Source organism: Rana temporaria, chromosome 6, assembly GCF_905171775.1.
Source record: "Rana temporaria chromosome 6, aRanTem1.1, whole genome shotgun sequence".
Taxonomy (NCBI): Eukaryota; Metazoa; Chordata; class Amphibia; order Anura; family Ranidae; genus Rana; species Rana temporaria.
The window spans coordinates 98,778,492-98,791,445 of NC_053494.1; the positions used below are offsets into that span (position 1 = coordinate 98,778,492).

Consider the following 12,954-nt stretch of genomic DNA (forward strand, 5'->3'; position numbering starts at 1 on the left):
TATCACTAACTGAGGTGCACGGGGAGGGGCGGGGCTTTTAAACCTCTTTCTGATTGTGTTTCCTGTCAGGTGGAGCCAGTCTACTCTCAAGGTGCCGTCCTGTAAGACTTACAGAAAAACAGCTACCGTAAGTGTAACTGGTATTTTTTACCTGGGGTGCTCAAACTTTCGATCCCCACTGTAACAGTTGCAGGAGGTAGATGACAGTTTTTTAAACTGTCAGAATACACATTTTATTTTATGCTTTTGTCCTTGAGTCTGGGTTCACACTATTGTGAATTGGATGCGGGTTTCTCCACATCCAATTTACATAGCAGGAGTATGTGACTGCCTCTCTATGGAGCCGGTTCACACATCCCTGCAGCGGCGGCCCCCGGTGCGTATTGCACAGGAGCCCTGTGCGTCTTCTGGTCCTTTAAGGCTGGATTCACAACTATGCATTTTTAGTGCATTTTGCAGATTTGCACTACAGCCCATTTAACATGGTTTCCTATGGAACACGTCTGTAGTGCAAAGCTGCAAAAAGCACTAAAGATGCATAGGTGTGAATCCAGCCTCGGGTCCAAATTGAAATTGGACCTGAAATGGTGAATGGAGACGCAATGGACTCCTGCTGTGAGCCGCTGCATTCTCCAGTGTGAACCCAGCCTCAATGCTTGGAACTTTCCAGAAGTGTATCCACTTTCTCATAGCGGGGATGAGGCCCAATTCCATATTGTAATGCATAGTACCTGAACAACTAACAGACTCATGTAATGAGTTCTGGAAAGGTCATAGGCAGTAATAGCAGTAGAAAACAAAGCAAAAAGTCTAAAACTTATTCTGTCATCCCCCTACCTCCAGGTGTTAGTTTAGTAGTTTTAGGGCCGGTTCACACTGTTGCAATGCCAGACATCGCGTGTGATTCGCACTGCATTGCGACAATTTTGAAAAAAAATGATTATAATTTTAACTTTTTGCTATAATAAATATCCCCAAAAAATATATTAAAAAAAACATATTTTTTCCTCGGTTTAGACCGATACTCATTCTTCTACATATTTTTGGTAAAAAAAACGCAATAAGCGTTTATTGATTGGTTTGCGCAAAAGTTATAGCGCCTACAAAATAGGGGATAGTTTTATGGCATTTTTATTAATTTTTTTACTAGTAATGGATTAGCAATTTTTATCGTGACTGCGACATTATAGCGGACACATCGGACACTTTTGACACCATTTTGGGACCATTGTCATTTTTACAGAGATCCGTGCTATAAAAATGCACTGATTACTGTGAAAATGGCACTGGCAGTGAAGGGGTTAACCCGTAGGGGGCGCTGAAGGGTTTAAGTGTGACCTATGGAGTGCTTCTAACTGTCAGGGGGTGTGGCTTGCCGTGACACATCACTGATCGCTGTACCCGATGACAGGGAACAGACGATCAGTGACATGTCACTAAGAAGAATGGGGAGATGCTGTGTTTACACTAACATCTCCCCCTGTTCTTTAGCTCTGTGACCCAATCACAGGACACCGGCGGACATTGAGTCCGCGGGTCCCGCGGGCACGGTCACGGAGCTCGACCACATGGCTAGCAAGTTAAAGGGGATGTGTATATATACGCCCATTTGCCCAGCCGTGCCATTCTGTTGACGTAAATAGGCGTCCGGCGGTCCTTAAAGGAACACTAAAGGTTCGTTTTTTATTAGATCAATTGATTGCTGTAAGCTAGAGCACTTAAATATCACTTACCTCGTTTTTCCATTTGACCTCCAAAATACAGTAATCCAGGTTTGAAAATGCCATTTCCTGTCTCTCCTCTTCTTGCTTTCCACCAGCATCTGAGCTGTTTTGCATGGTGGAAAGCAGAATGTGCTCACCCCCTCCCTATGACTACAGCCCTGCGTGAAGATGCTCTCTTATCCCTCACAGGCACGGAGGCTAAGCCTAATGGGAACTGTAGTTCCCATTAGGCCGTGATGTAGCAAGAATGAGTGCGCACCGCAAACCAGGAAGTCAGTGAGAATAATGATTCAGGAGTGCTGGAGGTGAATAAAACAGCTCGATTTCAACAGGTATCAAACTAGTTATAATGCAAAACATTACTTTTTACTTTATCAGCTACTGTCAGAATTTAATTTAAGAGGAAAATATTTTTGTCTTTACAACCCCTTTAAGCAGTTATTTATACCCAAAACTTATTTATGTTTTCTTTTTTTGGGGAGGTAGAGTGGATTAGTATTCCTGTCAGGTTTTACTGCAGTCAAAGCCTCTGTTGGAGATATTCCTTCACTTCTTGTCTGGTAAAAAAAATTAGTTCCAACCTTTCCCAGTTCCCCAGTCTATTCAAAACTTAAAAAATAAAAGTTTTATGTATAGATACACTTTAAGAATTGTCACAAACACAATATGAAGCATCTGCTGTTAACCTGGGACACCCTCTGTTGGAGAAACTTTGTGTCCTTTTAAACACAAAATTGTTCCTTTTAAAAAAAGCCTACGCATGCAGTATTTTTATTGCTGTGCATTTTTTTTTCTTTATTCACTTTATTGCACGGGTCTGCTTAAATTACCACATGCACGTTATATCACCCTTTGTGCATTATTTTGTATGAAAAAGTCATTTCATAAACATTATTGTGCAGGTTTTTGCTAAAACTAAGACCACCTTCTGGCAGAAATTAACACTTAGTTTCTATGAGGCCTCCACTGAGGAAGGACAGTGAAGGAACCATTTGAGGTAATAATAAAATAACAGTTAATGAGATAAAATGCCAGTTTTGGGGACATTTTTGTCAAATGCTAGTTTCATGTAGGAAAATGATGGTTCCACGTCAATGCAGTATTTCTTTTTATGATTTTAAAGTTTTTATGTGCAAATTTCATGTAAAATAACTAATACCACATGAATTGATGTTATTGATCATAGGTATGGTGACAAACTAAAAATATTTTAAAATTCACACAACAGAGGGAGCCAAGATAAAAAGGAAGGCACCTCTAAGTGCAGAACAACAAGACTATAAGCCAAAAGGTTTGAAAACACTTTCTAGAAGGTTGTGGTAAAAAGGCTCATCGTATGTAACAGAGCCTAGCAATGGTGCTAGTCCTGGGATGGTCAAGTTTGCAGCAGGGTGTTGTGTATCCCAGCTGCCCATCAGAGAGAGGCCTTGTGACAGGAGACCAGTGACAGTGAGGGAGCTGCCGTGCTGTTTTGAACCAGAAGGCAAAAAAAAAAACTGATTCCTCCGTCCATACATTTGAGGTGGATGAAGAAATACTCCATGCTGAGACATTGTATTCCGACAGGGGGGACGATCCGCTGTCACTGACCTGCTGATCAGCTTTCCAACAAGTCACAACAAGGAGCAGCCACATATGGATCGAAATTCAGCCAGACCCTGCTGCCCCGGCTGAATTTTGATCCATCTATGGCCAGCTTATGGCTCATGGAGCAATGTTTCCTGCAATGAGAAGGCCACGCGCGCAGAATCTTTTCAATGCTTTCTGGTGCTGTATGCAGAGTGGCAGTGGGTAACAAGTGCTAGAATGCAGAGCATTCAAGAAACGGACAATATACCTTAGCTCTCCCCATTGGGCTGAGCAATCTTCTGTCTGACTGTGCCTACATAGTTCTAGCTGTGACATCATCTAGCCAGCAGAGAAGTGGGGAGGCACAGCGAATATAAAAAGGTAGGTAATCACTTAACAACAGTTCTGGGGAAAACGCTCCGAATCCCAATTGCACCATTGGGATAAAGAAGAAGAATAAATGGTCGCACACGAGGGCCAACAGGATACTTGCTGAATAAAGTCTTTGTCATAAGCCAGACAACCATACAGGGTTACAGTTGACGCGTTTCACATGAGTGTACCGTGCTTGCTCACAACAGTTGTGAACAAGCACAGTACACTCATGTGAAATGCGTCAACTGTAACCCTGCATGATTGTCTGGCTTATGACAATAAAGACTTTATTCAGCAAGTATCCTGTTGGCTCTCGTGTGTGACCATTTCTTCTTCTTTGTGCTATGGGACGGTGGTGAGCCGGGGGCTGCACCTGGAGCTGGATACACCTGAACATTGCCTGAAGCGGTGTGTGTGTTTTTTGTTACACCATTGGGATACCATTCCCCTCACTGACACCAGTGGAGGGGCATTACTCCTCCCAATTGCTGCCAAGGCATTTTTACCTCCACTGACCCCCAACACAAGTGCATGTTTTACTCATACTGACAACCAATGCTGCAACATTTTTTTTTAACTTCTGCTAATGCCAGGGTATTCTTACTACCGAAGATGCTGGAGTGTTTTTTACACTTACTGTCCACCAATGTTGGTACATTTTAAACTCCCATTGGCAACAGTCCAATCACCTACAGCCCGATGGATACCGTACTGAACCTTAGTTTAAAAAGTTGGAGGACCCCCTGCTTTAGTTGTTCCCATGACTGTTTGTCTATGGGGATGATTTGCTACAGTTGGATGAACCAGGCTTTGTCAATATTCCATCACATTTCTAGAAACTAATTTTTTTAAAATAACCTATACATATTGGATGGGTGATGTTAAAGTTCACTTTTAATAAAAATTATTAATTCGGGACTGCTATGATTTTTTTGGTTTGAAAAGCAGGTGAGTGAGCCTTCAGAAAACATGATCGATCTAAGAATTCCACAAGTACTGTACTTCTATGAGCTGAAAATTTACTGGAAAAACAGTAAATGTGAATAGTGTATACACTTCAATTATACAACATAAGAAACCTTTGAAATAACAGCATGGTTTCTCTTTGGAAAAAAAACTGTACCCACTTTACTATCCAACAACTAAAATCATACTATCAGACCCTTAAATTCTTCTATATTTATATTATGCTTTTAATATGAACATCATTTTAGATTTTCTTTAAGTTCTTATTTCTATCTCCTGCCAGGGTCATGACTGCTATCCTATGCTGTTTACATATGATAAAGACCAGGGGAGTCTGAGCTTTGGAGGAAAGCTGGACATCCCTAAGCAGAGCGCACAGAAAGGAATGAGCGCACGAGAGAGATTTCAGAACCTGGACAAAAAAGCCAGCTCTGATACCAACAATGGAACACTGGATACTTTGCATAAAAATAGCATTAGGTAAGGAGATATGTAGACAAGAATGTGATCACCCCTCTATTACTGTTTGTTTCGCTATAACGTCTATGAATAATTCTAATACCCTGTTGTCAGTGTTGTTGGTTGCCAGAAGATATACAGTATATCACAAAAGTGAGTACACCGGCACCCCTCACATTTTTGTAAATATTTTATTATATCTTTTCATGTGACAACACTGGAGAAATGACATTTTGCTACAATGTAAAGTAGTGAGTGTACAGCTTGTATAACAGTGTAAATTTGATGTCCCTTTAAAATAACTCAACACACAGCCATTAATAAGGGTGAGGCGCACATGTAAAGGAGCCTTCCAATTCATTTATTAAGCTGCATGCCGTTTTTCCTCACAGCAAGCGGATTAGGCACCCTTGGTCTAGAGCTGCATTTGACTTGGTACTTACTGGTATTTACTACTGCCAGTATGTGAGTGCAATACATCATTGTTTTAACTTTGTCTAATATTAAATGGTATTACATGATCATCTGCCTCTTTGTTGCACATTGGTTGAGCCATTCTTATAGATCCTAAACTGCTAATAGAGAAAGGGAGGTTGAGTGGAGCAAGTCTGATTTACCAATTGATGGGAGTACTTCATCTTGTCTATCTATCCTGATGGTCACGTTGTGGCTTACCACTTCTGATCCTAAACTGCTAAAGGAGATAAAGAGCTTGATTGAAGCAAGTCTGATATATGAATTGATGGGAGCATTCCATCTTCTCTATATATTTTATTGATGGTCACTTTGTGGCTGACTACTTCTATTGAACGCAAAAGATTTTCTCACTTTGGGCGGAGCACAATTTTTAGACACAGCAGTGTTGGAATACGATTGAACTGTTTTTGGATTTATTACACATCGTTTTAATCCATTTATGATTAGTTGAAAGGATGGATTTTTATTATTTTTAATTTTGCCTTTTTAGGTTGGACTACATAAAAAAAAAATTCCCTTTTTGAATTAATATTTTTACACTTTCCGATGATCACAGTTATTGATTGTATTTTTGTATGTGTTGAAGTATTATTTTATTATTCACGTAATATCATTTCAGATAGCGGTCTCTTTTTTTTTTCACCTTCACACAGCCATTAATGTTTAAACTGCTGGCAACAGAAGTGTGTACACGCCTAAGTGAAAATGTCCAAATTGGGCCCAAAGTGTCAATATTTTATATGGCCACCATTGTTTTGCTCAATAGGGTTTAGGTCTGGAGACATGTTTCGCCAGAAATTCACCTTTACCCTCAGCTTCTTTAGCAAGGCAGTGGTTGTCTTGGAGGTGTGTTTGGGATTGTTGTCATTTTTATATACTGCCCTGCAGGCCCAGTCTCCGAAGAGAGTGGATTGTGTTCTGCTTCAGTGGGGTTGATTTACTAAAACTGCAGAGTGAAAAATCTGGTGCAGCTCTGCACAGAAACCAATCAGATTCCAGTTTTTTTGTTAAAGCTGCATTGAACAAGCTGAAGTTAGACACTGATTGGCTACCATGCACAACTGCACAAAAATTTGCAGTCTCCGGTTTTAGTAAATTAACCCCAGTATGTCACAGTACATGTTGGAATTCATGGTTCCCTCAATAAACTGTAGCTCCCCAGTGCGGGCAGCACTCATGCAGTCCCAGACCATGACACTCCCAAAACAATGCTTGACTGTAGGCAAGGTACACTTGTCTTTGTACTCCTCACCTGGTTGTTGCCACACACGCTTGACACCATCTGAACCCAATACGTTTATCTTGGTCTCATCAGACCACAGGACTTGGTTCCAGTAATCCATATCCTTAGTTTGCTTGTCTTCAGCAAACTGTTTGCAGGCTTTCTTGTGCATCATCTTTAGAAGAGTCTTCCTTCTTTGATGACAGCCATGCAGATCAATTTGATGCAGTTTGCAGCATATGGTCTGAGCACTGACAGGCTGACCCCCCCACCACTTCTACCTCTAGAGCAATGCTGGCGGCACTCATACGTCTATTTCCCAAAGACAACCTCTGGATATAATGCTGAGGATGTGCACTCAACTTCTTTGGTCGACCATGGTGAGGCCTGTTCTGAGTGGGACCTGTCCTGTTAAACCGCTGTATGGTCTTGGCCACCATGCCGCAGCTCAGTTCAGGGTCTTGGCAATCTTCTTATAGCCAATGCCATTTTTATGTAGAGCAACAATTCTTTTTTTTTTTTCATATCCTCAGAGTTTTTTGCCACGAGGTGCCATATTGAACTTCCAGTGACCAGTATGAGGGAGTGAGAGAGCGATAACACCAAATTTAACACATCTGGTCCCCATTCACACCTGAGACTAACACTAACGAGTCACATGTCAACGGGGAGGGAAAATGTACTCACTTTGTTGCCAGCGGTTTAGAGATTTATGGCTGTATGTTGAGTTATTTTGTTGAGGGGACAGCAAATTTACACTGGTATACAAGCTGTACACTCACTACTTTACATTGTAGCAAAGTGTAATTTCTTCAGTGTTGTAACATGAAAATATATGTACTCGCTTTTGTGAGATACTGTATATGGAGTAAAAGTTAGATAGCTAGGAAGTGGGAGAGAGATAAAGCTATGTCAACGGTTCCGTCTCTAAAAATGAACCATAAAATGCAGGAAGACCTATTTATTAGAACGGGAAGGGGGTTAGATCATCTTCTTATCCTGTCTTCAAGTTTAAAGATTTTTCCCTCACTTCACCTGGTGCCTGTCAAGGTGTGACAGGGTTTCACCGAAATATGGGATGATAGGAAGTCTCTCCAACGGGGACACTAACAGGAATAAAAAAAAAAATCTGACAGTGAACATTTTGTTTAAATTTGAGCTTTAATTCTAATTGATTTTCTAGTGTTCATCTCTCCAATTTTTAGTTATGATGTAAAATAAAAAATAAAAAAACTTGTGCTCATCAAGGTGCCTCCTGGTGTAGTGATGGTTTGTAAAGAATTTAGCTTGCAATGCTGTATCTTGGCCTAGGCCGACAATGCCCAGAGTGGCACTGTTCATGGGGGCTGCAAGAGAAGTGTTCCCACTGGCTTGCGCTACACTTTTAGTGTAGCGCCAGTCTTATGGGATGGACTGGGCCCATTAAGGGACTACACTGCTGCCAGTATGCAGGCAAGCGAAGTTCCACAATGGGGGGGGCACAGCTTTTCGTTTTGATTGTCCTATGATCACAGCTAACCTCTCACCCGAGTTCTCAGCTACAGAGGGACAGATGCCATGTCAGGAGGCTGAAACTGTCTGGAGGAGAAAGACAGCTGATGAGCACAGGCTAGTATAGGAGCTCTCCACTGTGTGAGGAGGCCCCATGTCGGGAGAGGTGCAGTGGAGACATGTGAAGGGAGCCAGGCAGGCTTTAAGTACCCAGGCTGAAAGGAAAACGACACCAGTTTTTGCAGAACAACTACCTAGCTGCCACTGGGCTTCTAATCTGGGTAGTAGGGATGGTATACATATATATATATATATATATATATATATATATATACTGTATATACCAGAAACCCCAGAGGGTTTTCGAGCTTGTAGTGATGCATATGGCAGTTAAACATTAGGAAATCTTCTTCTTATTGCCTTTGGCAGAGGAGTTGCTATATATTATATAACTTACAATAGATATCGGCTATTTGTAATCTATATAGGAGGTAGGTGTTAATGTTTATACAGTAGCTGACAAGGTTATGTAGCATGGGGTAGAAGGAAAGCTACACTATTTGGGTGAAATATGCATGGCGTTTATATAGCTGCCAAAGAGCTTTAAACCGAGGCATAGTGCAGACACAAGGGACAGTGACACGGTCACCTATACCTTGCAGTATTCTCCTTTACTTGTGCGAGTTGTAAATATTAAGGAATCTTATCTTATATACTCGAGTATAAGCCAACCTAAATATAAGTCGACCCGAATATAAGCCAGAGGCGAAAAACTGGGAAAACATATTGACTCGAGTATAAGCCGAGGGTGAGAAAGGCAGCAGGTACTGTAAGTGGAAAAGAGGGTCAACAATGCCCATCTGCAGCCTCACTGTGCCCATCTTCATGCCTCAGCCTCACTGTGCCCATCTGCATGCCTCAGCCTCACTCTGCCCATCTCCCTGCCTCATGTGCCTGATCTCCCAGCGATTTGCCGATTTGCAGCCTTATAATCTCCCGGCGCTGTGACATGCAGTCTAGTCAGCGGCCATCCACTGTAAAAAAGCCCCACCTCCTAATCCGTGACGGAACACTGACTCAGTTTTCCAGCAGTGAATCAGCCTATCACGGACGAGGACAAGGATAAGGCAGGGCTTTGTTACACTGGATAGCCGCTGACTAGACTGCATGTCACAGTGCTGGGAGATCATAAGGCTGCAGATGGGCACATTGAGGCAGGGAGACTCGAGTATAAGCCGAGGGGGGCTTTTTCAGCACAAAAAAAGTGCTGAAAAACTCAGCTTATACTCGAGTATATACAGTAATTTTATTTCTGTTTGCTGATTGTTTGCTGATGAGAAAAATTAACAGATGGATTTATTTGTTCCTGCCCCCAATCCTCCCTTTGCTCAATACCTGGACCACATACCTTCATCGCTGTGCTATGTTTTCTGCTGCACCACTGGCATGGTTATATCCTCTTGGTCCTCTCCATAAATTTTGCAGAAATAGTAGAACTGTAGGCAACACTTTTATTTTTAATTTTGGATAGAGTATAGGCAGGGCCGCCATCAGGAATTATGGGGGCCCTTACACAGCTTCAGGCATGGGTCCCCTGGAGCAGAGAACCACGAAAGAAAAATATATTTAAAAATATATATAAATATATATAAAAAAAAAAGGGGGGTTGTCATCTGGGGACCTGGGGGCCTCCGGACCCCTAAAACAAAATATATATATATATATATATATATATATATATATATATATATATATATTTTTTTTAAGGGGGTTGCCATCCAGGCCCCTGGGGACCTCCGGGCCCCTTACAGGTGTACTCTCTGTACTCCCCTGATGGTGGCCCTGAGTATAGAAGAGTTATAGCCCCTGTCAGTTTATTTTTTTGCAATCCTTTTCCCATTTTGGAGATTTCCCTTCATTTCCCGCCACATAGCCAAACAGGAAGTGAGAGGAAATCCCTGCAAATTAAGGGAATCCAAGGCCCTCAGAACTAGTGTCCCCACTGGAAAATTTAGTGTTACCTTGACAGGAAGGGGTGGGTCATATTTAAATTAGGGAGGGTGCAGAAATTTAGTCAGGCCTAGGGCAGCACAAAACCTAAATACACCACTGATAGCTTGACATCCATAGAAGATGGCTATGTAACATAAAAAAAAGAAAGGTCCAACTGACTTTTATACCTCCTTCATGAATTTAAATGGACTACAGTTTTTAGCTTGTTGGTCACCCGCCTAACAAATATGCTGGAATCTTAAAAGGAGATGTTTAAAGATTGTGCTCCAGGTATCTTGAAAGTGGCTTGGCGAAGAAATAACTTGCTATACCTGTTTAATGGGTTAACAGGTAACTGAAAATGGTTTTAAAGCTGTTTTTTTTTTTTTGTTTTTTTAAATAACAAACATGTTATACTTACCTGCTCCTTGCAGTGGTTTTGCACAGAGCAACTCGAATACTATTCTTTTCAGGTCCCCCGCTGCCGCGCCTTGCTTCTCCCCTTTAAGCAGTGCCCCCAAAAAAAGCAGCTTGCCCTGGGGGTACAACTGCATGCTCGCTTCTGAGCTGCTGCTCCATGCTTCCAGAAGACACAGATCTGCGGCTCTCCCCCCGCTGTCTCCTCATTGGCTCCCTGGCTGTGATTGACAGCAGCGGGAGACAATAGGCGAGAGTCCCGGGCCAGCCTAGGCTATCGTGAGCCTTGCTTGATCATGGGAGCTCAGGTAAGGATGGGATGGGGGGGGGGGGGTGCTGCTTCACATAGAATTACTGAAGGTGAAAATCCCTTCAGCCCTTAGAACCACTGTAAAATAATTCTAAAGCTAAAATGTTTTTTTACCTTAATGGAGTGGGCCAATGTATGGCAAATGAGGTTTAATAATGCACTTGGGGGGCAAAAAACATAAATGCAAACTACTGACTAGGGGAGAACTGCTGGGGAAATCAAGAATGGAGAAAGTTCTGGGGGTCCTAGTAAATGACAGATTGAGCAATAGCATGCTATGTCAAGCTGCAGCTACCAAAGCCGGCAGAATATGTATAAAAAAGGGATATGCTCCAGGTATAAACCTATAATCTTACCACTTAATAAAACTCTGGTTAAAGCACATCTGGAGTATTCTTTCCAGTTCTGATCACCAGTCCTCAGAAGGGATGTTCTGGAACTGGAGAGAGTCCAAAGAAGGGCAACAAAACTAATAAGGGCACTGGAGGACCTTGATTACGAGGAATGACTGCAAACACTAAATCTATTCTCGCTGGAGAAACAACGCTTGAGAGGAGATATGATAGCGATTTACAAATAACTCAATAGCGATCCCAAAATATTTAAAAAAATTATTCATTCTCAAGGAGTGTAAAAAAAAAACGCATGTGGGAATGTGAGTTCCCGCTATGCAGAGATGTGAATGGGGCTTGACAGCTGAGTGTTTCTGTCCACTCCCTTCTATGTACTTGTATAAAGATGGCCATACACTATGCAATTTGATTGTATATTGTGTATTTAGTGAGAAGGGTGATCACTGATTGCAAAAATCTGGGAGTGGGAGGGTGGATGATGCAGGGTGTGTGCTAATTGGGTCAGCTGGTCAAGTCCTTCCTGTGTCATGACCTGCAGTCTGTAAGGACGTAAGACCGAGGCAATAGATACGTTTTGAATCGTGAATGTAGGACAGTAAGGTATGTATCTGTAGATTGTATGGAAAGCTTTAATTTTGCAAAAAAAGTACATAAATGCTATATTGGTGCCTAGGAGAGCTGGGATTTAGAAAGAAAGGAAAAAAAGTTGAACTTAGCCTTTAACACCCTGGTATGCTGCCTCTGTGTTTTTCTGCTAAGATTTGACAACCTGTGCAGGTCTTTCTGTGCAGTACACACTGTGGATGTTTCACTGCCCCTCCATGGGGCCAGCCCTGATGTAGCAGGTATGAGAGGGTGGGTTTAACCCTGTCCTTTCCTTGCTGACCTGGGTACTCTTTTTGGGTTCTTTTACCATTTCCTTTGTACCCTTTTTTGCTTTTGTGAGTCCTTCTAGGTCAGAGTGACAATACAAGGCACAAGGTGATAAAGACCTCATTGGGTCACAAAATTCCTCTTCCAAAGTATTTGGCATAGGTCACCGTTAAGGTCCAGCCTTCATAGCAGAAACTATGAATCCGCCTGTAGGCACCAAACGCTATGTCAGCTGCTCCAAGGAGGGAGCCTGCTGGCGATGCGGTACTTCGGTCTCAGAGGGCAAGTCTCTGTGTGAGCCATGCTAAGCCCAGATGGTGGTGTTTTCCAGCAAATGGAATCCCTAGTGAGGCACGTGGTGCAAGAATCCCTTAAAGAGTGGGATACAAGCCACACACAAAGTCTAACGGCCATTGCGGCATGTTCTCCCACTAGGATGACCAGGAAGAACAGGAACTGTTCCAACCAAGGTAGAGTCTCTTGCAAAGCAGGAGTTCTGTAAGCACCTTTTGGGCTCCATTTCCACTAGTGCGACTTGTCATACGACTTTGGACACATGGGGGCGCATGGTGGGTCACAGCCCATTAAGTTCAATGGCACCTATTCCAATCTATGCAACTTAGAGTTGCAGCGACTTTGAGGGGTTCCTGCGCTACTTTGATGCAAATTTTGATGCAACTTTGATCCAGAGACTGTAAAGTTGGATCGGAGCTGCACTCTGAATTG

At 42.3% G+C, this 12,954-nt stretch overlaps 1 protein-coding gene across 1 annotated transcript in view; it reads left to right on the top strand.

Moving 5' to 3' along the window:
* ARPC1B (actin related protein 2/3 complex subunit 1B) overlaps nt 1-12,954 on the top strand; it is a 109,369-nt gene that overhangs the window by 81,571 nt on the left and 14,844 nt on the right. Inside the window, exon 8 of the mRNA XM_040357062.1 lies at nt 4,918-5,114. Coding sequence (XP_040212996.1) covers nt 4,918-5,114 — 197 coding nt within the window. The remainder of the gene's footprint in view (nt 1-4,917; nt 5,115-12,954) is intronic.